This window comes from Pollicipes pollicipes, unplaced genomic scaffold (assembly GCF_011947565.3).
Source record: "Pollicipes pollicipes isolate AB1234 unplaced genomic scaffold, Ppol_2.1 Scaffold_6686;HRSCAF=7923_pilon_pilon_pilon, whole genome shotgun sequence".
NCBI classification, from domain to species: Eukaryota; Metazoa; Arthropoda; class Thecostraca; order Pollicipedomorpha; family Pollicipedidae; genus Pollicipes; species Pollicipes pollicipes.
The window spans coordinates 32356284-32380953 of record NW_023596921.1 but is presented as its reverse complement, the minus strand read 5'-3'; the positions used below and the strand labels follow the sequence as shown (position 1 = coordinate 32380953).

The window sequence follows — 24670 nt, the reverse complement described above, 5'->3', positions numbered from 1 at the left end:
ACCTATTCTTAAATTGTACGATGGTCCGTGGTAACACGTGTGATCCGGGGACGAGCCGGGCTCTGCCGGATCCCTCTTGTCGCCGTCTGCCCTGGCTTGCCGTCACAGCCCGGTTGACACGTCGCGCCCTCCCGAGTCGGCCTGCCCGCTGAAGGAGCGCCGTCGCTGCCGGCAGGCCCTGACGGCGGCCAATCACTGGCTGCAGCAGCAGGCGGCGGGCGCGGCCGCTCCGCGCGACGTCCTGCTGCGAGCCGTGCGCGCCGACGCCGAGGCCGGCGCCGGCCTGGCCGAGTTCCTGCACAAGGTGGCCGAGCTGCTGCTGGTGGAGGGCGGCGGTCGCGACGGCGCGGCGGCGGCGCGTCTGCTGGCCCGCCTGGCGGCGCTGGTGTCGGCCGAGGCCGGACGGACGGCCGCCGGCTTCGCCGAGACGCTCAGTCGGCAGACGGACGAGCGCGCCGCCGCCGCCACCACCGACATCTACCTCGAGGTCAGCCGGCGCGGCCGCCGACGGCGCGCGCGCCAGGCTAGGTCACGGCGCCGTCTTATGGTTTGTGCTGGGGGCTGTGAAGCCGGCCGCTGTTTGCGAGAGGGCAGAGTCCTTGTCGTGGCCTCACATGCTTGTCGGAGGCCTCTGAAGTGAGTGGCTCTCGAGATGCGCGTAGCCAGGCATTACTGATAATTCTCCGAGGCATTAGTCCGACTAAAATCATTAGTCGTGCAAACATCCGACTAAATGTGTGTAACAGCTCTGTTCTCTGCACTCGCCATCCCCTGCTGAGGGTCGGCGTCTCGCGGCGGTCCAACGGCGGTGCCGAGACCGAGTGCAGCCCTGCAGCAGCCCGTGCGCGTGCTTTACAGGCGAGCTATCTGCAGAAGTTCTGCTCGGACGCGCTCCGGCTGATGACGCCAGTTCTGCAGATGGCTGTGCTGCAGGACAGCTGAGACAGCAGCAGGCCGCGCCGACCGGCAGCCGGCACGAGGGGCCTTACCGGAGTGCAATCGCGATCCCGCGAGTCGTCGGCGGTCAATTGGTGACAGGCGCGATGCCATGTGGTGGGAGCCAGCGCCACCAACTGACAGCGGGTGGCTTTCTAGCTTGGTTTTGCTCTTACCACACTGCGGGATACATCCACGGGCTGCTTTTGGTTTTGCCAGAATATTTCTAATGATGGGTTGTGCAACTGTGAATTCCAGCATACACTAGATGCGTCGGACGCTAAAACGGTTGCGTCAAAAGGTATAGCCGCGCAGGATATGCGATAAGCCGTACAGCGCAGATTCCACGTGACGTCACAAAGATTATGTGCTGGTCGAATTGTCTTGACGTGGCTGGAGGCCGGACGGCGAAGCTTATGTGATTTTGCGCTGAATGCGTATTGTCTTCTGCTTTCTTTGAAGATCTAAAACGGCGTAATTTTTGGCGTCCCTGCACACGTAATTACGTCCGATGCACCTAGCATGCGTCTGCCCGAAGTGTTTGTTGGCTTTGTTGTACTGCGTTGAATTGCGCAAGGTTGATGCTCGGGAAATCTTGGCTTATTGATATGATGCGATATTCAGATTACCTGGAGCGTTCATTACTGAGGAGATGACGGTGGTGCAGCCTCTGCGTCGACTGTGTGTGTGATATGCATGTTGTTTAAGCTGCGCCTTTGCTTGCTTTTTTAAAACGTTTTGGAAACAAATATATATCATGATAATGTTTGTTTTGTGGGTTGTTGATGCGGCAACCACCAATGCATATTCGGTTATAGCTCATTCCTCATGACATGATGCAAGCAAAAATTGCGTTATTTACTGCGCTTAGGCGAACCACAGGAGGGACTGGTTTTTACATGGGTCTCTATCACATGTTGCGTTTTTCAGTCAGTTGATACGTGTTTGTGATCATTGAAAGATGTGCGTAGAACAATACTTATCATATATGCATGAGTTTACCTTTGCAAATACATGTGCTGCTATTAAATCGGCGTGCCCACTCTGCCCTGCCTCCCACTGCAACGGGCATGTGGCTAAGAGGTGACCAACAACGCACATTTCTCTCCAACAGGATGGTTTTCATCACACTAGCTTGCTGTCACGCTTATCCAGCTAAAGATGGCGCCCACGCCTCGTTCCGATCACTCAAGTATATGCTGTGCGCTTCTGACAAAATACACCGAAGTCTGGGTACATCTGTATTTCCGGAATACCAAGTGGGAATCACTGTCACGATGACTACCTATAAGAAAGTGCTCCTCCGGCTCTCACCGCTGTCACTAGGTGGCGCCACCGCCGACTGTGTCCTGGCTGTGGCTGCAGAGCCGGCGCTGGCACAGGTGTTCTCCACACCAGGCGCGCACCACCAGCACCGCCGTGTTCGGAGCGGAAGGCCGGGCCGCGCGTGTAGGAATGTGTTGACCGGCGGTCGGATGGCCAGCAGCACCACCGTCTGACTCCGCCGCGCCGCGCCGGTCCCCGCCCGTCTCGGCCAGCTGGGTTCGGTTCTACTCTGCCGTATGCCCATCCCTGGCCGCGTCCCGTCTCGCGTCCTCTGGCACCCAGCCGGCCCGGTACTTCGCCAGGCGGTGCGCTCCTCACGCCTCTCCCAGCGCCTCACGCGGTACACGCGCGCCGGCGGCCGGCGGCGTCGATCCGTGTCAGCCAGACGCCTGAGACCCAGTGACCGTGCCAGCGGCGCGTCACTGGACCGACCGAGCCGACAGGCAGGCCAGTGTCACGGCACGTGACCAGCCGAGCCGAGCCGAGCCGGCCCCGCCCGCGGCGCGTCACTTGACCCGTCCGGCCTTGACGTCGGTGATGGCGCCCCACAGCTCGATGACGAAGTCGTCGGTGAAGCCGAAGGCCTCGAGGTCCGAGCCGTCGATAGCCTCGGCGAACTCCATCGTGTTGGCCTTCGACTCGCCCAGCTCCCAGATTTGCGTGGCTGTAACCGGGGCATGAGAGCGAGTTATCGAAAGCTGGAACCGCAGAGGCATGGTGGTGTCAACGCTGAACTCTTTGACATCGGGACAAGGTGATCGCATCCGTTCCGTAACGAGACATGCCTGCCAGACCGGAATGGCATGCCCAGACCGGGCTGACATGTCCAGACCTCCATGCCGGTGGGCATGCTCTGATACGTTGGCGTTGACGAAACGCTGGCACAGGGGACCCCAATTTATCAGAGGAGTACTGATCAGAACAAATATTTAGCGATAACATGTTTGAATGCAGGCCCGACGTTGTCAATCTGCTAATCTGCATAAATATTTGGGCGATGCCTCGGTTCATCGGATATGCTTATCTCTCACGTTCCAAAACAGGTAGTAATATCCCGGTCAGGCAACTGAACTGTCGCCTCACCTAGTTCCGAGTCGTTGATGCCCAGGAAGCTCTCCAGAAGAGAGTTGATCTTGTTTGTAGCCGCCTCCACCATGTCAGTTGGCTGTCGGAACACGGAAGGCGTCACAACCTGACGCGGAGAAGACGAACATCGCGCCTCTCGTAAACGACTTGGGTCTTCCGGCGATTTTCACGCCAGAATCATCGCAACATTAATGGGTCCTCTGAAAGCGCACGCTTGGTGTGACCCGGTAGCCCAACGCGACCTTGGGTCATTGGGGCTTTACGACGCACTCAGCTGCTGAGGCTGTATGGCGTCGCCTGCCTCTCACCCTGGCAGGAAGGGCGGGCACCGCGGGGAATCGAACCCCGTACCTCTGGTTTCCCAGACGCGCAGTGGTTAACGCGTCTGCGTTAACCGCTGCGCCCCCCCCCCCCCCGACGTGACCCCGGCCGCTGCCGCACCATTGGTCTCGTCTCACGGACTTCACTGGTTGGGTAAGTCCATGGACATCCATACTAACGGGCGGCATGGGTAACGGGCTGGAGCGAGTACAGTTTCGGGGGAAATTGTGGGCGTAGGTAAGATGCTGGACTTCGTCCTTCAAGAAGCACTATACGATGTTGATGCTTAAATTGAATTCATAGCTAGCTCTATGAATACTTCTTATAATTATCATTGCAAAGGCTACGTTTTGTAACCGTTCTGACACTTTTCTATAACTTCGAACTGAAGTCTTAAAAAAAAAAATACAAAGGGGGAGGATAGATACAGTTAATCAAAAATGGGTAGCGGGTGGAATATATAATCATGGTAATTACCAGCGGTGGAATCTATGGTTCGGCAGAGGAAAATTCAAGAAAAATCTCCACGATCGGAAAACAATCCATGACGGCCCTCTCTAGTCTCGCGTGCCCGGTGCGACCCCAGTCGGACGGCAGCGGCGACGGCCAGTCAGTACTCACGGCGTCCTCCAGTCGAGCCGGGCCGTTCGCCCTGAGGCGCAGCGTCGCCTTCCCCGAGCCGTAGCCTGCCTTCTTGCCGGCGCGCGGGTCGGAGCGGGGCCCGATGTTGGCTGCGGGTGGGGCGGGCGGATCGGGTCAAGTCACTGGCGCGCGACGCGTCCGAACTACCCCGGCCGAAGATCAGACGGTGGGGAGTGGGATGCACCGCACCATAGCACAGATCACCGGGGATGACGTGTCGATGCGGTACAGGCGAGGATTCTGTGCGAATCCCCACATGAACCACGCAGAGTTGGCAAGGCTTGCACTGTGAGCAGTGATGCTCTTCCCGTCATCTGGTTATGCCGAGCCGGGCCTGGTGCTCACCGAAGCCGGCCTTCAGAGGCTCCACCACCCGAAGCAGGAAGGCTTTGTCGACCGGGATGTCCTTCAGCCTCTTGGCCACCTCGTAGTGCCTGTTGCCCACCAGGCTGACGCCGTCTATCTTCTCGATGTGGTCGCCCACCTGCAATCAGGGCACGTGGCGATGGCTTCGCAGCTCTGCGTAACTGCCAAACATCACTAAACGTCAGCCAAAGATTCAAGCATTGTTCACGAACACATGAACTATCGGACACATTCTGCCAAACAATACAAAAGTACACCCATCCACCGGCATCACCTGACACAGAGTTCCTCTGAGCCCCTGCCCCCTCGGTCGTGTACATCTTCCCTCACTTCGGGATGACGGCGATATGCATGGAACCGCACGGCACAGCACACATGCGTATGTATGCGGCACAGCATACCTGTACCTGCACGTGTGGTATCCGGGCCATAACGCTGCCCTCCTTGACGCGCTTGATGAAGGCGTAGCCGGCGCCGTTGTCGGTGATCGTCAGTCCCAGCGCCTGCTCCGTCTTGACGATCTCGATCTCCTTGGCTTGACCTGCAGCGGTACGGGGGTAATGTGGGTTTTTGGCTGGGTCAGTGACGTCACCAGTGCTGACGCCAGCTGTTAGCAGGTAGCGAGCGCATCCTCTCGGTACAACGCTTGTCACCAATGTGAGATGAAAGCGAAACTGCGCGGTCAAAAGATAGACGGGCAATGCTTAGAGCATTGTGGTGCGTCCGGCGATCGTTCTGATTTGTCGGGAATAGGCTCTCTTGGACAGAATCAGTTTACTTCGACGCATCAGTTAGGCCATGCCAGTGACTGATAAACGTCGCGTTCGTACACCGTCCAGCGTTACAATCTGACCAAACTCAGCTTCATGCTCAAAGCGCGCCGTTCAAGTGACCATGCCGGCCAGTGAACCCCGTCCCCGCTGCGCCGGCTACCGAGCGTGACGTCACTGAACGGCTCTGAGATCGGGTAGCGGTGGTCTGGCGTCTCGGCTCGGACCGCGCCCGCGGCGCTGATTCGTGCACGGTCACGTGCAACAGCGCCGCTCGGCTGCATGGGCAACACGGTGTGCACTGTACGCTGCCAGCGTGCACCGGGTGGCGGCCAAGCGCTCCTGTCGCTGCTGCCGCCGCCGGTAGCCAAACAGAAACGGTCCCGTCGTGCAAAAGGGCCGGCGACAATGCATGGCTATTTTGAAGCTGGATGGAGATATCCCGCGGCTCCCAATGTTAAGGAAAAGGCTATTGAGGGTGCTGGAAAAAACGATACGCCTAGTTCTATATGCTACGTACAAGGAACAGAGTTCTGCCGCATACGATGGCGAAAGCATGCAACATTTAAGCTTGTGAAACACAAGCGGCACATCCGCTCACACCCATCCTTTTGGCAAGCGCTAGATCGAACGGTCACGCAAGTTACGAAGTGGCCGCCATGCTGAAAATTCAGGCAGGTACTGCGGGTGCTCGGGTGTTTAGTGAACTGAACATGAGCGAGCTAATCAAACCCATCGAATCTTTTAGAATCAGGTTTGCCGTTGACCCTGTGCAACGTCATTGTTTCCCTGCTGATTCAAGGTCTAACTAGTATGGATGGTTGCGTTCGTTTTCCTGCTCACCTTTCTTATGTGCAAAAATGAAGTCCTCCAGGCCGATCTGGCCCCCGAGCAGCTTCGACATGTCCAGCTTGTGCGTGTTCAGGGTGCAGAACAGTATCTGAAAAGAACCGAACGGCTGATGAGCGTGACGTCACATCAGTACCCGCCCACGCGAGAACATCCGGAACTGGTCCGACAGAGACTGCGCCAGTGCGCGAGCCAAGGCCACCACGCGCCAGCACACGCTGGTGAATGGTGAGGACGTATGCGTCATCAAAGTGGGCTCAGTTTTTAGATGATTTTGAGGCGTATCAGTATGTGGTCTACATAAAGACATTTGTATTACGGATGTCATAACTGTCCAGACTTCCGTCCTCGTCTGGAGCGCACAACATGTACCCCGTCGCTCAGTTCATCCAAACGTACTACTGATGATGCACCTCAGCCGTTCGTGAAGCTATAGCACTTACGCTCCTCATCATCTTTTCATCTCATCCGGTCATCTTTTGTACCAATCCCACCATTATATGTAAACGTTAAACCACACCTTTAATTTCACCGCAGGCAGTACAGCATTGTTCATGGATGTCGCTGAAATGCGACCAAAAGTCACTACTTTATTTTGATCTAGCGGCACGCACGTTTGCTTTAAATGTAGACTGGCCTTCGAACCACCGGTGCACATGACGTGCACCCTGCACATGACGGTAACTCACACCGGTAACAGTTTTGTGTTTTTTGAGGACACCGGTGCATTGTCTCGCCGTGGTGTTTCGCCTGTGCCAAGGAAAATATCCCTGGCGCGGGCGAAAAGTCATCAAATACGTTCATAGTACCGTAACCCCGGTGGCGTGACGTGAGATCGAACTTCACGCCTCACGAACTGCACCGCTCGCTGCGCCCGAGGCTTGGCGAGGTCCGATCCATGTTAAAGCGGGAGCGATCGGTCCGAGGTACCACCACCAGGGCGGTGCCGCTCGTCCGGTCGCTGCGAACATGATCTGGTGTTCGCGTTTGCGGTATTTATGACAGCCAGCCGCTGACAAACAGAGGCAACGCTGCCACACCGGCCGAGGTATGAGAGTGACAGCCTCGCAGCGCCGTGAGGACGGCTGAGGGGGACGTTTGTGAGCGCGGGCCTCTCCGTCTCTTCTCTGGCGTGATGTCCCCGCTCCCGCTCCGCCATTCTCTGGCGTGATGTCCCCGCTCCCGCTCCGTCCCTTCTCTGGCGTGGTGACCCTGCTCCCTCTCCGTTCCTGCTCTAGCGTGGTGTCCCCCTCCCGCTCCGCCATTCTCTGGCGTGATGTCCCCGCTCCCGCCCCGTCCCTTCTCCGGTGTGATGGCTCCGCTCCCGCTCCGTCTCTCCTCTGGCGTGATGTCCCCGCCCGCTGATGGTCGTCGTCCACTCAGCTCGCCCGCCGAACGCTGAGTGCACGTCCTCTGAGCATGTTGACCGCCCAAGTGCACTGAGCCCGTGAGAACACCAGCATTTACAGCCGCTGTCTCTCTGAGCCAGCTGCCATGTGCTGGCGATTCCCATGGAGCTATCGAATTCCAAGCTTTCGATCATGTCGTTCTCGCGCTTTCCTTCCGTCCGATCTCCGTTCTTGCTCTCTTGTCTTCTCTCACGTGCCTCTTGGTCCCCGCCCTTGTCGATCCTTTCCTCTCTCTTTCTATCCCTCGCTCTCCATCTCTTTCTCCAATTTCTATGCTAACCTCCATGCTCTCTCTCTCTCTCTCCCTCTCTCCTCTCTCTCTCTCTCTCTCTCTCTCTCTCTCTCTCTCTCTCTCTCTCTCTCTCTCTCTCTCTCTCTCTCTCTCTCTCTCTCTCTCTCTCTCTCTCTCTCTCTCTCTGTCCATGTCTCGCCCCTTTTTCTTCACTGTCTCACTCACGCACTTATCCGCGCTCCCTTCGCTCACCCGCTTTCTCACCAATCTACCCACATACCCACTCGCCTTATTATTCGACCACCCACCCTCTCATTGCTCACGTGCTCACCGGCATGGCTTTGCACGTAAGACCATCGGGCGAAGGCTTTCGCAGGTCGGAAATGTGACGCAGCACTAACATGTGACTCCGACCAGTATCGTTCTGCACCGACTCCGGTTCGGCATGTGCAGGGCATGCTGTCGTGGGCTGGTGGGGTGTAACGTGATGCAGCAGAGCAGTGTGTGGCGCTCCCACACTGGGTGGACATACCGCACTCCTGTACACACACACACACACACACACACACACACACACACACACATATATATATATATATATATATATATATATATATATATATATATATATATATACCAGATACTACCGATACCCTGCTGATCCGGGATGGGATTTCATGTAATGCCATGAACCGTTGCGCAGCTTCGGATATTATCCTAACCATCAGTCTCCTGTGACTGGATGCTATTGGACACCACCACCAGACATGGCCGGGTACAGCCACTGGCCAGCGCGGCGGTCAGGTGCTGCGTCGGAGAGCCGGTGTTATCGGCCCGCCAGGCGGTCCGTGTCAGGTCAGTGGGACGCCGATGCTATCTCGTGCCGCCTGCGAACAATCCCGAGCGAGCGGGGATAGCGGTGGCAAAAAACAAAGCGCCCGGCGAAACGGCGCGAGCTGGGACCGCGTGGACGGGCCGAATGGCCCTGAACTTTTGGATCCGATGCGTCTCCGGGTTTGGTAACCTGATATATTTCGTGCGCAGCGTTCAACCTTGTATCGTGGCGAGGAATGCCTGGGAACACATAATGCTCGGGCTAATGGAAACCAAAAGTTGCAGTCACATTAGCCAATTTTTAAGTGTTGGATGGCAACTGAGAACCAAAATTAAATAATGAAAATCATTTATCAGCAATCAAGCATTATAAACAAAAAACAACCATTTCATAAGCCTCGTAAAACAGCACGCCAGTGCATCCTTCCAGTTCCATCTTCTTATATTCGAAAATGATCGGTAGACTGACTAGGACCTCGCTGAGTCGGTTATCGCCCCTTTCGTCCATATCCGCACACCAACATGAACAGCCTAGCTAGCGCACCATAATCCAACATGGCGTCGCTAGTTCACGGCATTCTCTGACGTCACCTGACCCTGGCTAAATACGCCGGCACACCAGGTGCACGCAACCAACCAACCGACTCACCACGATGCGTGCGTCGCTGCGTGCGAGGCCTGATGCCACGCGCTTGTGCCACAATCGGTCGTGCCAATTAGGTTTTCCCAAAATATTGTGGTGTTGTTAGGCATGACGTTCGGATTCAGTAGCATTGTTTGAGCTGTTGTAGATAACGTCGACATCACCTTGCATAGTCTCATAGCCGAATCGAAGGGCGAAAATGACCGCAGTTGGCCTGCCCCAAGATCGCACATCGAAGTAGGTCGAGGCAGTAGCCGTCACGGCAGTTCCCACGGGCGAGGGAACCGAAGGCGTGCAAGCCCTGCATTCAAGAAAAATGAGCGAATTCGTTTGGGTGGGTCGGATGTGGGGGAGCCATGGCCATGAGCACGGCCATGAAATTGAGGGGTGGGGGGTGAGGGTGGGGTGGGGAGGGGATGCCTTGCACGTCGTGCCACACCATATGCAAACATCCCTCCACATTCAAGGCACCTGTACAACATTGATGCCCAACATAGATAAGTCCAAACGTCTATGGAGCAGGACTTGCGCATGGACTGCTACAGCCTAAAGGTTCTCATTCCCAAAGCAAAAATACAACTTACAAGGACCAGTCAGAAGATGAAAGAGGCACTGCTCGAGCATTAGGAGTAGCTCTCCACTAGCGTTAGCACGGGACGCTCCAGTGGGCGGACATGTCGGTGGTGGGGTTGCCGAAGGCGCCACGATCCGTCCAGGCCGGGAGAGCTACAGCGGCCGCGAATGACGAGCAAGCGATGCCCAGGATCGGCCGGCTGTACGACAATTAACGCGACGGAACAGGCCACTACTGTGACAACATAATGCGGTTTGGTTGCAACAACTGCACCAGCAGCGTAGCACACTTACTGATGATGATGGGCTGGCAAATGACAGCCAGCGATCTTCTTTATAGCCCTCTTAGCTACATTACCGCTGCATATTGATGAACAATCTGAAGAAGAGATCGTACGCAGGCTTGCGCTAGCTGATCCATAACCCTGTCAATTTCTCGTTCCCATTATCATTGATATGACGGAGCCTCGGAATCGGGCCGATGAATTGCCTTCCTGATCTCCGTTGTTTCCGGCTGGTTTATCAAGGCTGTGAGCGGTTTGTCACGGACTGATAATCGGATGGCATGGAGGCGTCGCGCCAGAACAAGCACACTCACAGCGGCGGGCGAGCTGCAGAGCGAAAGCGAAAGCAGCGAGACAGAGCCAGACGGAACCCATTTCACGGTGTGCTCCGCCTCCAAGCGGAGCGACAGCGCTCACGTTTTTCGTCCAAAAAGCTCCCGAGCGAGACGTGCCCTATCCCTTTGCGCAGACATTCCTTCCTTCCAGAGGATTTCGGCGCGCGCCGGTGGCGGTGGGGGTTCCCTGACAGAGCGCTCCCTCCCCTCTGAGCATGCATCGGACAAGCTGGGCATTCAGCGTGTGTGACACGCTACGGCGACAGATGACAACTCGGGACATCTTGTGGCGAGGTGTCATCTGTCGTCGCACAAGTAGGCTACTCCACAGAAGGAAAACGTAGCATATCTGCCAGATCGAGCATATCGACTAATTTCATTTTATGATCCACATTTATATCTGATTTCATTTTATTTTCCATCACTTTTGCTTGCATTCAGGGAGGCTTCTCAAAATGCCCGGTATGAGTCCGTTTTAAGGGCGACAAGCTTCTGCGCGGCGCCCGATACACGGCACCCCGTGTGCTGTCCCAGGCAGCCTCGCGCAGGCCCAGCCGCTCTTGTGAGCCCTGCTGCACACGATGCTCCCACCCGCGTTCCACTTGATCCCCAATCCGACAGCGCACCCACGGCCATCTGACACTTGGGACGTCCTCGACCTCGCCTGACGCGCCAGTTCCAGCCTGACTCGCCGGAGCCTTCAGCTTTTCCGAAGTGTGGTCGAGAGGCGATCATCAAAAGGACATGGTTTGTAAACGCACGGCTTGTCATGCTGTCGAAGCCCTGGAAATTCGTCACGATGTCTGCGCAGACGGCAAGGTCGCGCGACGTGTGTTACAGAAGGGAAAGGGGAGGAGGAAGAGGAGGAGGAGGGGCAGGAGGAAGACGGGGAGCAGGAGAAGAAGGAGCAGGAGGAGGAGAACGGAGGAACAGGAGGAGGACGGACAGGAGGAAGGAAGAAGAGAATGAGGAGCAGGAGGAGGAGCAGGGGAGGAGCGGGCCGAGGAGGAGAAGGAGGAGCGGGAGGAGGAGGAGGAGAAGGAAGAGCTGAGAGAGGGGGGAGGAAGAGGGGGAGCACGACGACGACGAGGAGAAGGGAGGAAGAGGAGGGGAGGAGGAGAGGAGGAGGAGGAGAATGAGGATGGGGGAGAGGGAGGAGTAGCAGAGAGGAGAGGAGGAGGAGAAACAGGAGTAGGAGCGGGATTAGGAGTATAAGAGGGCGGAGGAGGAGGCGGAAGAGGGGAAAGAGGAAGAGGGGGATCAAAAAGCCCACCACGGCTGCGGCGCCGCGACCGCGAGCAGTCACCACGCGCCTTACGTCAGCCATCACACCTAACACCGAGCTAAATAGGCTCAGGCAGAGGAGGCCGAGCAGCGGGATCTGCTCTTCAGACGCGGGTAATTGACCCAACGCCGAGAGCAGCGGCAGGTGGGCGACGACTGTAGGCAGACGGACCGGCATACCAGCCTCGTCGGGTCGACATCAACGGCAGCACGGGGAGCGCGGAGACTGGACAGGGGTGGGGGTGCCAAGAGCGAGGCGGGAAAGACCGAGGAAGACGCAGGGAGAGATGCGAAGGCGTAGAAGTGGAGAATGCGGAGGAACGCGGCGACAGCCACTGCTAAGGTTGAGCAGAGATAACTACGTAAGCGATGAAGTTTGACATTTGAAAAGTACCACAGAAATTATCGTGGGGAGTAAGATATCCAAGAGAGGCACGCAGAGAAATGCGTAAAAAATACAACACAACTTGTAGAGCGGATGGAAATCCAAAACCTCGTAAGAAGACATGAAAGGTAAGCATAGAGAAAAAAGAAAGGTACGGAGAAGAGAGAGGGGAGGGGGCATGGGTGAAAGAGCGAGACCAGAACAGGAAAATTGTGGGGGAAATGGGCGAGCGAGGGATGGAAAGATGCAGCGAGAGAGATGCGGTATGAGATATGTGTGCCATGAGAGAGCTGCGGTGGGATATATGCAGAGTGAGAAATGCGGTGTGAAACAGATGCGTGGAAGAGCGGATGCGCTGTGGAAGATTCACGATGTGTGCGAAAGACGGGGGAGGAGAGACGGATACAAAGCGGATGTGAGACGGGACAAGTGGAAGCGGATGTGCGTGAGATGAGGAAGAGAAGAGCAGAGAAAGAGAGAGAGAGTGGGAGATGGGAAGGAGACGAGGAAGAGGAGAGAGAGAGGAGAGATGAGAGAGAGAGACGAGATGAGGAGGAGAGAGACGAGAGAGAGAGAGAGCGGATGAGAGAGAGAGGAGAGAGAGAGTGAGAGAGATAGAAGAGGAGAGAGAGGAGAGAGAGAGAGAGGAGATAGGATGAGAGAGAGAGAGAGAGAGAGACGACAGAGGAGAAGAGAGGAGCTGAGAGAGAGAGAGAGAGAGAGGAGGATGAGATGAGAGAGAGAGAAGGGTGCAAACGCGGAGGGGAGGAAAGACGGGACAAGTGGAAGCGGAGGCGGAGAGAGGGAAGGGGAGAGACGGTGCAACAAGCTGGATGGAGGACGGCGATAATTTTATAGCAACGCACTGGGATGGGAGAAACAACGGGCAACCACAGGGAACCCACTGGGCCGCGAGAACTCTCCTATCGCTTATTCAATGCACCTTATTCTAATGACGTGGTGGTGTATACTGATCGATTAACTATCGATCCAGGCAATATGTGCCCTTGATTGTCAGCTGTTCAAGGTTGGAATGGGTCCGGCATGACGTTAAGTCTGGAAAGTCACGGAAGTATTAAGGGAACAGCTGCTGGAGGCTGGCAGACTTCCACTTATACATAAAAGCGAATCCAGCAGCGATGCATTACGTTGAATGGGCCTAACTGTGTTTTAATTGTTTATTTATTGCCATATCTTACCATTTTGTTTTACAGTATATAGCATGCTATATATGCATATATATATATATATATATATATATATATATATATATATATATATATATCATACATAACAAAATATATTTCTGTTTTCATACGTTAAACCAATTTCAAATGTTGAAAAACAACGGTTTTGAGTTCTGGCGCCTAATTGCTGCCGTTAATAAGCTCCCGCACTTCTCGTGGCCTCCCGCATGCCGCAGTTATCCAGCAATCCGTGAGCAGTCCTCCACCTCTCCGACGCTCCAGCAGCTGCCCCTCACGACTTGCCGGCCGTTTAGCCACCTCCGGCGCGGCGTCCTCCGAAACAAAGGGCAGCGGCGAAGCCGGGCAAGGCAGCGCCGATGATGACGTCACCGGCGGGAAACGCGGCCAGCTGTGGCGCGGCGCGGCGGCCGGTGGGGAGAGCGCGTGTCAGCGCACCTGGCGGCGCGGCCGCCGCCGACGTATATCGAACTGCACGTCCGCACCGACGATTACTCATCACGTGGGGGCCGGCCGGCCGTCCCGGACTGGGGCCGGGCTGACTGGCTGGCTGGGGGCGGACTGACTGGGGTGGGCTGGCTCGGGCTGGCTGGCAGGGGCGGGCTGGCCGGGGTGGGCTGTCTGTCTGGGGGCTGGCTGGCTGGAGTGGGCTGGCTGGCTGGGGGCGGGCTTGCTAGGGGCGGGCTAGGGCGGGCTGGCTAGGGCAGGCTGGCTAGGGCGGGCTGGCAGGGGCGAGCTGGCTGGGGTGGGCTGGCTGGCTGGTGGCTGGCTGGCTGGGGTGGGCTGGCACAGGTGGCTGTTATAGCATTAGCATCTGTTATAGCAAGCAGCAGCTTGTTGTAGCGTGCATCACAGCCTCAGTCCATGGCTTTATCCTGCGGATGTCCGCGTTGCCCATGGCATGCCAGATGCTTATTGCTCTGTCAGTTTCTTGCCTTGTTACTGGGTGGACGTCAGAGATCTTTCGATGCAGGTACGACTGGTGAGCGCCAGCTGCCCCTTTCAGAGCAACTGTTGGAATCTCAGTTTGTCCCCTACAAATCCCAGCCACCCTCCTTTGTTAGATGCGGCATTGTTCTCCAAGCCTTCTGGAAATCTGAAGCACTGAAAGGTTGGCGGCAGCATTGCTTTCCCTCAGGCAAAATTCTGGCCAGTCAGCACCGGTGCAGTGAACTATACCTGTTTCACACTTCCCTACTCCGCTGCAGGCAAGGTCGATCCTATTCTCCCAGCCTCTTGGGCTCGGCCCCGATCATAACCACACCTCTCCTGTCGACCAGCATTCCGTCCTGCATGCTCAGCAGTGGGTGTGCCTTGCCTATGTGTGATACGCTGTGAGCCACAACACCTGACTGCGGGGGAGCCATAACACGCCACCTGATAAGGCCGCCGGCCGTGGGTGGAGCTCACCGCACTGCGATGCCGTCGGCAGACGCGTGCCGTAGGCGTCAGTCCCATGCCCTGACGTTTTCTCAGGGCGTGGGAGTGAAGAGGATCTTCGAAATTTTGTATCGATCACAGCCCAGTGGAAAAGTTGACTGCGACAGGTTCGGCCGACATGTGAAACGGCATGGTCGACATCATGTTATAGATGTAGTTTATGTGAGCATGTAATGTGAGAGCCAAACAATACTGCATGTAACAGCGGCGAAGCCCACACAACACCACAAACACAGGAGAGCTCAGCTTTACTAATCGGTGGCCAACGCCCAACTCTCCCATTTTCTGTAACAGTGTTCCAGAGCCGCGTTTCACAGCTTTGCCGCGCGGTCCGCATCCAGCAGACGGCCTCACCTCCGAGACGGGCATGTCATAGCAGTCGGCGATCTTCTGGTACAGCTCCTTGACGTTGGTGAAGCCGGAGATGATGCCGGTGGGACTGCCGTGCGCCAGCTGGCAGTGAAACACCAGCTTGGGCCGAGCCGGCGAGTCGGCGCGCCGCTCCTGGCCCGCCGAGCCCTCGCCCGAGCTGTCCGAACCGGCGCGCTGTCCGTTCACCGGACTGGCCGAGTCGGCGCCGCGCCGCCGCGGCCGGTTGAACAGCGGCATTCCGCGCACACCGGAAATGGCCGCTACGCCGCCGGAAGTGGCCGCCGCCCGGGCTGCCGGCGCATTCGGGGGTGGGCGGCGCGTGCTGCCGCGCGTCGGTCGTCCGCTCCACGGCGCGCTCCAGCCACCGCCCGCCGCTCGCCGCGCACAGCCGCGCTGCAACTGGGCCGCGAGTGCCGGCCGCCGCCGCCGTCAGCAGCCAACCGGAACCGCGGCGCACAGGTAGCGCGATGCGCCGCCGGCCGAGCCGCCGTGCGCCGGGTCGAGGCAGGTCTCGGCTCGGCGGACGGTGTCAGCAGCGGCGGCCTCTGCTGCGCGGCTCAGCGGACACTGTCGCTCTCGCCCGCGGCCGCCGCCGACGCGCGGACAATCACCGCGGGGTTCACGGCCTGGCGAGCCGCGCACACCTGCCGCGGAGGGGCGCGCGCGCCGCTCCGGACATCTGGCGGAGCCGCCGGAACCTTAGCTTTGTGAGTCAGCTACCAGACTGGCGGACACAGATGAGGTGGGGCGGCTAGAGGAGATCGTGCGTACTGTTTGCTATGTGACAGGTGATGTGCGCGGCTTGCGGTATCCGGCAACCGAAGAGTCTCTTGTGTTCTTGCATCAATTAGAAGCCATGTGTTTTTACGACGTAAATCGCAGCATTAGTCGCTATTTTCACGTGCGGGGTTGTATTTGCACCTTGTGGACATCGGCTAGCACTACGCGTTAAGAACGTAATAATGAAAGGCGTGGTGCTAGTCGGGACGACATTTCTGGCATTGAGCCCACGAAATTGCCCTGCTATGGGGCAGGAAAGGGTTATCAGCGCACTGATGCTGCGAAATACTGCCGGCATTGCTATCGCGAAATTAATTGCATGGTATCGCTTGCACCAGCGACACCGGAAGTACTGCCACCGAAGCAATGTAAAAACACGAGTAGTTCTGCAGTGACGTGATGTACTCGGGATCGTTTTCGGAGAAGGGGGCATCGGCCGTTCATCGATCGACCACTGGCGAGCCTATGGGATGAAGGGCTGTACGCCCAGGGATTTTGCGACAGGAAAATTCGCACGCTTGTATTGGGTCTCATTGCCGACATATGCCAATCTAGAGGACTTTGTGGACTGGGTAAACCGATGGTTACTATCATGTAATGGATAACTGGCTTGGGTAGGTGCTTCAAAGCGTAGAAGATAATACTACCTACCTTTCTGTGGTCAAGATCAAATCTAGTTAAGCTTTTGCAGCTAGCACCCCATGATAGGGTTTGGATGCAAAATTTCCCGATCTTTTCTAAAAAAGGGAACTAAGGTGCCGCAGAACTGTAGACCAGTAGTAAAAATATGGGCAAAACTGAAACGGAATGGGTGGGGTGCCGGTAGTGAAGTCGTTACCGCATTTGCGTTAACCCCTGCACGTCTGAGAAGCCAGAGGTACGGGCTTCGATTCTCTGCGGTGCCCGCCCTTCTGCCAGGGTGAGAGGCAGGCGACGCCATATAGCCTCAGCAGCTGAGTGCGTCGTAAAGCCCCAATGACAGCGATGATTAGGAATGGGTAGCGGGTAGGCTTGCATGCCGCCCCATGGACAGCGAGTGGACTGGGTAAGGGAAATCTTGCCTGTGAAGACTTCCACACCAATCCTTAAAGCACTTTCAATAAGGCAGACCCGTAGATGGCACCGGATCACGCGTGACCGCACGCACACGTCGACCCTTGAGGCCGTCAGTACCATTTGCCGCCAGTACTCTCTTCCTCTTTTGTCAAACGGTGTTGTTTTCGTGACCCTGTGACACAGGATCGTCGTGATCCGGGCGCCACTGACACTGACATTGCCGCCGCCATTTCCCACGGCGTCCTGATTTGATGCCGGTATAAAAAATCGCGTCAATGTCAAAAGCGCTCGTACAGATTTGGGCATGTGCTTCTCATCGCATCGGTTGCAGCCGAAGTAAAAAGGCAAAATTCTGGAAAATGTGCACTTATGAGCAAGACTCGAATGTCACCCGTTTGCCGAGTGGATTTGTGTTTCTGAGTGTACGGGCAGCGCTGGTTTTGTGACAAACTCGAACCAAAATGTTTGTTTTCTTTTGAAAATACGTGTTAATTACAAAACCCGTAAGTCCTTGCTGATTGTCAGGGTCCAAATTACCAAGCCTGACGGGGCCCTTAGTCCCCAATATTCGCTTCAATCAGATTCATTGTTAAAGGGACGCGAATGCTCTATAAATGGACCTGCGCCTTTTTGATTATCATTAAAAGTAGTCTTTCTAACTCATTTATAAAACCTGCTGGCATTGGTCGTCGAATGGTATGGCTTCATCAGCCTGATATTTCGCATCATCTACTTAACGGCTGAGAACATTGATATTAGTTGTCGCCTTGCTCGTCCCACGTCACACAAGGCGTGAAATGCTGGTTTAGCAGCCATCCGTATGTAGGCGCGGGGTAGACAATCAACTGGCAGCATTCCTAAACGCTCTCGCCTGAAGTCAAGCGGATATTGTTCTTGCGGGAGGCTCACTAGGGAGAGGCCGGGACTGCCAGACCACCACAACATTTTTGGCCGGCGCACCTCTGGATGAAAAGACCTCACAAAAATAAAAAAGACCGCAGTACGTCGCACTGATTGTGACATTCACACAACACTACCCATGGATTTCACATATCATCTTTGCTAGCAACATCATCTACCGCATGAAATGAGCACCACTCTACCATGAACATGGACATCATCAATACCATGCGTAAGGCAATTAGATGTCAAGCCCCCAGTGGCTCGGTTGATGGATCATTTGGACATCATTTTCAATGGTTTGTCGCTCGATTCCGCTCTGCCTGTAACGTGGTGGTGCATGTTTGGTGTTTAAGGGTGCATCAGCGTCAAGTTCATCTCCCGCCAACGCCTGCAAGGCGAAAACTATCACTTATCTATAACACAGCTGCACAGTGCGCTTCTTCGCAGCCGAAATATTAGAGATAAAACGGTGCTAACACTAGCCCCGTCTTCTGCGTAACTGATGCTGGATGACGGGTCTGCGGGCTGGTCGAGGCCCACCAGGGGCGTCCGATGGTGGCTCTGCAAGGGGGCGGGGGAGGGGGGGGGGGGGCAGCAGCAACATCCTGCTGGAACCACCGACTGCGGAAGTTGTTGACGCTGTACCAAGGAGGCCGAATGCACAGTATTTCCATGACGTTCTGAGACCTCTCAGATGTTACGGTGATCGAACTTTCGTCTTCGTCCTCAAACCTCAGAGGTGCAATGACCCGGAGCAGCTGATGGCGCACTAAGCCGTGACCTTTGCACCGCGCAGCGGCCTCTCCTGCGTCAGCTCGGGGAGTTCGGCTGACCAGAGCTGGTTGTCTTGGCTGTTGATCAGAACGCCCGCGTAAAAGTGGGTCTTGTCAGCGAACCGGATTCTCTCCAAGAGATGAGCCGATTCTTGGCTCAGCCTTTGATTCTCTGCTCAGCCAACCAGGAGTAGATCACCTTTCCACCTTCCATGTTCGCAACTGAGAAGCTCCGCCTGATATATATATATATATATATATATATATATATATATATATATATATATATACACATATATTGTGTAGGCACGCGCCGCGATGCCTTGCCTGGGGATTTTGTATGGAAACACTGCGACACCTTGTTTCGGGATTTTTAGGGATGAACACCGACGCCTTGCGTCAGGATTTTGTTAGGACGCACTCCGACACATTGTTTCAGGATTTTGTATGATGCGGTCCGACACGTTGCTTCAGGATTCAGCTGGTACTGCCAACACTGACTTTCCAGGGTGTCATATTTGTTTCCAATCTGGAGTTCCGGATGAGGAATACCGTCTAATTTACAGGATTTTCATTTAAAAGGTAGTTCCATCATGAAAAAGTTCAAGACAACTATCTCTACACAATTGATAAAGCTTACGATACTCAGGACGGGTGGTCAATTTTCAAGGCTTGCAGGACCTGGGATGAACAGCACTCTATCGCCTTCCAGCCTCAACTTCAGCAAGTGCGAGATGGTGGAATCCACTCCTGCCCAATCCTTTAAAATGTGGTTAGAAACAGCCGACACGGTCTGAAGGAAATTGACAGCATGGGTCTTACGTGTAGGTGAGTCAGCAATTACATGTTGGAATGATACCACAACCGCAGGCACGTTAGTGAAGTACTGTTTGACCTTGCAAAGATAAATGGTTCGGTTTTGTAAAACCGTGCTTTCCAAGAAAGTACGTTCAGCCTTTGAAGATGTCTCAGAAATATGCTCTCGTGAACCCTTGGGATTTATCATTACTATTGATAGCACTGGTAGTGGAACTGTATCAACAAGAATATATCGCAAAGTAACTGACTTTATGTTTCCGAGTCCGAATCAACCTGTCAGTATTACAGAACAGCACAAATTGTTTTCTTCTGTAACACGCGCTCGGGCGGGGGGTGGTCAAATTGACCCCCTCCCGAAGGGTTTTCAAGAATAGTTCCCAAACGGCACGGCGTAGCCGAGCCAAATTTTGCATAGCTGTAGACAACTAAATAGCAGATCGTTTGGCATCAAAACTTTACATGTATCGTGTAAGGTCGCTGATCTATGGTAGGTCAAATTCAGGCCATGGTTTCAGCGAAAGCAATTTCCAGGAAATCCTTCAATCTGATTCAACAACGGAGTGTTAGACGAAGCCATACATCTCTGAGATGCTTTCTCAGGTAACACAACAGTTGAATGAGCAAATAACATTGGCCTTATGCCAGGTACAAAGGTCACACCAAGGTCAAAACCAACCTGTTTTGTTATTCTAGTGCTCGCTGTATGGGATAGTTTCTGGTGCTTATTTCGAATTTATTGGTAGCAGGAACCGCATTATACTTCTTCCATGAGCATTTTAGAGTTCAAAAATAGATCATTGACCTGAGATGACCTGGGCCGACGTTTTGTTTTAAGAACATACTGCCTAACGTAATCTTTGTCGCTTATACAAATGCAAAACTCGGGGCAGTCTTGCATGCTTTTGGTCACTATGACCTTTAAAAGGTCAAACAAAAAAATGTTTCAGGTCAGTGGCCTCAAATGGGCCTGTGGCCTTTTGCTTAGAAACAGTTATCTAGGTTCTGGGGGCACTTTGGTGGCTAACCTGGAATTTGACCTTGTTTGACCTTATTTGATCTGAAGTTCATGACCTAGGAAACTTTAACCTAAGTGAGTTCACGTACAGGTCAAGATACCCTTGAAATTTGGTGTTTCTAGCTTTCTTAGTTCCCGAAATCTCTGCGGGGGTCAAATTGACCCCTCCCACCCGAGCAAAGGGTATCTAGCTGACCACCCGGACGCGTGTTAAGTATTCTAGACGTCATCGCGTGCATAGACGATACTGGCGCACTCAAGGCGACGCTCCCCAGCATGAAATTCAAGGTTGTTTTGGGTCCTTATAAACTGTAGTACAGAATAGGCATGCGCGTAGGAAGGACACCGTACAGCTTGAGTTGTCCTCTTTAGCGCGCAATGACTGATTTTCCAAAAATGTTGCATGATAATTACTAGAGGATGTCATCTGCACTACACGTTAAAGCAGCTGGCAAAAGACAAAAACAATCAGAAGTATTGGTCATGAGTATGAGCCATCGTTGGCGTGCAAAAGGAGGAGGACAAAATGCACTGATTTGTATGTTCCATGTTTTACTAGGACCAATAGAATGTCCATTACCAATTTTCACCTTTTTTCTACCCTGTGATTGTGCAAATGAAAAGATACAGAGCTTTAGCAGAAATCATGAACAACAGCAAACGCTGTGCAGCATAAGTATATAATCGGATACCTTATTATGCTGTGCTCTTGCAATCAGGGGCGGCGCAGCAGGGGGGGGGGGGGGGGCGGCAGTTGTTCTCTCTGCAGGCGGACAAGAATATATTGCCCCCAGAAAAATGTGGAATTCCTTTTCCTAAACCAAAGGATTCGTATTTACCCATATGTTACCAGAGTCAGGTCGAGGAGGCCCACATAACTGAGCTAGAGAGTAATAAAGCGGGCTCAAAAAACGTTTTCTACATCTGGAGGCCTTTTGTCTGGATTATGAGGATACATTATGAATAAGGTGCTCCATGCTCCAGATCAGGAGGACCAATGTTATGTTAAAATGGGTATTCCACATTTTCATGGAGGTTAGGGCTGAAATAGTCATCTTGATGATCGTTTGGTGCAGTTCACAGCCTCGCCGTTGTTAAGACCTAAGCTTTTCTAGTTTCTGAGCTACACACTCGCAAATATGTGCAGACGTTTTCGAGGACTATTTTAAGGTCACGCAAGCATCCATGACACCATCATAACATCATTGAAATCCTGCTGTTACATTGCGGCATTCTGTTTCCCGAGGCGTTCAAGGCCAATAAATATATCATTGACGAGTAGTTCATATCTGCACAATTTCCAGATATGATTGCCGTTGATTGGTTCTCAATCAATGTGGTGCAGGGAACGATGACGTGATCCAATTATGACACAACGTGGGGTACATTTATTAAACGGAAAACTACCTTGTCCAGAGCAACCTTTTCCACTCAAAGGTAGGCCAATAGTTGTAAGTGAGCATATTTCGTCACATCTGATGCTTGCTTCCGTGTTTTCAAATGTGAAACATGCGCTTTAAGAAGGCCTCTTGCTGATTCGGAAGGCCTCTGTTGCAAACTAAGAGGCCCTGTTCCAAGTTAGGAAGCACCCTCTATGTTCAGGAGACCCCAATTCTGGAATCGAAGGCTCTTTTCGTGCATCAGATCGTTGCAATTTCGAATGAGGCTATCCTGATTTTGAATTGCGAGGTTCCTTGGCTAGATCTTGAGGCCCCTTTGGGAATCAGAATTCTGGGTTAGGAGGTCCCTCCATGCAATAGAAGGCCCATTTCTAGAACAGGTAGCCTTGTTTGGGTTATCGAGACCTTTTATTAGATAATAAGGATGCTCCATATTGTGTTCTCGGCATTTGTTTCTTGGGTATGGTTCATGTATCCAAAACAAAGACATCATTTTTTTCCCGGAGGGCCCCTTAACAAGCATGCCAGCTACACCGTCCCCCCCCCCGAACTAAAAGTTTGTGGTGCCGCCCCTGCTTGCAATCATGGCAACTATAAAGTTTCTTTGCTGAATTGAGTTACGTGGTTATTGTTTCGTGTACAGCTGGCGAGTTTGGCTCGAGCCTTTGCTGCACTGTCGCAGAATTACATGTGCACTTCTGACGATCGTCCAGATTTGTTTGCTCATAAAGAGTAACTGTCGTCACTTCACCGGCAGCACTGCCTCCTATAACGTCTGCTTATTTACTGATATTGTACTTCATATCACCGCATGACATCTATATGTTATCACATAGCCACGTGAAGTGACATTTAAGTAAAGCAGAAGCACACAATGCGCAGAAGCACGCAATAATTGCATCTCGGTATAACATTAAGTACTATACCATGGTCTTGTAAGTAGGGAGCCAGTCCTTTTACAATCTGAAATGTCAATCCTCTTTTTTGCTTTTGTACATCACCAGTACTCTATTTTTTTCATGATCACCAGAGTCGTAGCCACTGGTGGGTGGGGGATGCGGGGAAAACATGTGCCCCAATTTAGTCGGTGTATTTTTGTCCTCTACCACATGCAGTCCTCAGGATACACGCTTTCCGCATTTTTTCATGCACAATTGTCAGTTTCACATACACTTTTCCCCAACTTAGATTTGATTCCACCTCTTATTCTGATTTGCCATCTCAACCTCAGAGACGTGGTTCATGACGCTTGCTTACCCTTTTAGTCAGGTGAGGCTGGTCTGCTCATGATGGAACTACTTGTGGCAAATCGAAGCCAAATATGTTCATTTACATTTCTTGGCACCTTCAACCACGATTACTGCGGAAGTAGGCGTATTTCACATTTGTGCCTAGGTCGTTGGGTTGGGTATGACTGACGTCAGTGGACATGTGGCGTAAGCATTGACCGACAGGTGCATTGGTGGATGTTTGCATATGCGCATCACGAGACCACATGATTTGTTGCTGGTATACACCTGGTTTGTAAAAGAAGCCTTGTAATGAACTGAACATTTAAGTAAGCAATGTTGCACAAAGCCAAAACACCCTTCGAAGAGAACCACCGTGCTCAACGCCTTAAAAGCTATGGTGCGACGTTGCATTGAATGCGCGTGATAATGGCTTCATGTTGAAATATATTTTTACCTTAAGGGAGGGTTTCTGTCTATCGCCCTATTTGTCTCCCAAACATTTTGGCTAATTGGTGCATTGACAACATTATACAACACAAGTATTGGGAACGTCAAATGAGTGAGAAGCATTGCTTTCATAGTGGTTAGCAGGGAGATCAATAGCATTTCTCCCGTCGGAGCAGCTACTCGAAATTGAAGTTCTGAATAATTCAGGAGAATTTCGAGACCACTGAATTTACCGACCAAAGTAGACGTGTCCGATCCAACTACGCATGGCAGGTACAGACAAGGTGGCATGCTCCTTTTAATTAAAAGCGGTGATCTCTGAACAGATCCAGCGCAAGTCGCGTCTGTTTGCTGCGGTTGCACGTATGAAATGATGGGAGTGCACCCTGTGGGAGTGCACCCTGTCATGTCACCCTGAAATGATGCGAGTGCGCCCTGTCATGGGCCTCAAGGTAACGTTAAGATAGTGCGCGCTCATAGGAGTCCGTTGATCGGCTCCCACTGCGACGTTGGTTCTAATATCAACTCGACATGACCCTTGACATCTAGCTGGCTGTGATTTTTAGAAAACATGCTCACACTTGAAAAGAACCAGCAGATTATTTTGTGGCGACCGCAAAAAGCCCCATCTCCACCTTGTCCACCAGGTAACGAAGGGTGATTTTTTAAAGAAACATTACTGGCTAGTTTTATGCTTGCGTACGCTATAATGTCACATCTGCGTGCTCGTTCAGCTTTAAACCCCCGGTCTCTTATCTACCCTTTCCAGGCATGACCATGGATACATTCATAATCTACTCCTAACTTCGAAATTATCGGCTTACCTCTGAACATGTGAAGCTTGGATTACTGGAAGACCTTACCAACGAGCTTTAGTAGCATGCTAGTTATCTCCGATGCATGCAGGCATGGCTTAAGCTGTACACCTTCCTCACAAGTGATTGTTTTTCTTT

General features: G+C 53.4%; 1 protein-coding gene and 1 long non-coding RNA gene across 2 annotated transcripts; one reads left to right on the top strand and one right to left on the bottom strand.

Annotated features, from left to right (window-relative positions):
• Window positions 1–367: 367 nt before the first annotated feature.
• LOC119108704 (uncharacterized) lies at window positions 368–1702 on the top strand. The gene is made up of 2 exons (XR_005095337.1): window positions 368–487; window positions 859–1702. It is a non-coding gene; the product is annotated as an uncharacterized LOC119108704 (long non-coding RNA).
• Window positions 1703–2164: 462 nt separating this feature from the next.
• Window positions 2165–15622, bottom strand: LOC119107564 (PDZ domain-containing protein GIPC3). Its single transcript, XM_037231049.1, has 7 exons — window positions 15275–15622; window positions 6291–6387; window positions 5085–5218; window positions 4657–4795; window positions 4291–4400; window positions 3346–3427; window positions 2165–2926 (listed from the first exon to the last, which is right to left on the bottom strand). Exons 1-7 carry the CDS (start codon window positions 15527–15529, stop codon window positions 2769–2771), a joined length of 975 nt encoding a protein of 324 aa, XP_037086944.1. The 5' UTR covers window positions 15530–15622; the 3' UTR covers window positions 2165–2768.
• Between the last annotated feature and the right edge of the window lie 9048 nt (window positions 15623–24670).

What these genes read in the sequence shown, in the direction of transcription:
- LOC119107564 (XM_037231049.1), bottom strand. Translation starts at nt 15,529, where the DNA reads ATGCCGCTGTTCAACCGGCCGCGGCGGCGCGGCGCCGACTCGGCCAGT. An exon ending in CCCGGATACCACACGTGCAG is followed by an intron (nt 4,796 to 5,084) that starts GTACAGGTATGC and finishes CCCTGATTGCAG; the next exon opens with GTGGGCGACCACATCGAGAA. An exon ending in CATCAACGACTCGGAACTAG is followed by an intron (nt 2,927 to 3,345) that starts GTGAGGCGACAG and finishes CCCCGGTTACAG; the next exon opens with CCACGCAAATCTGGGAGCTG.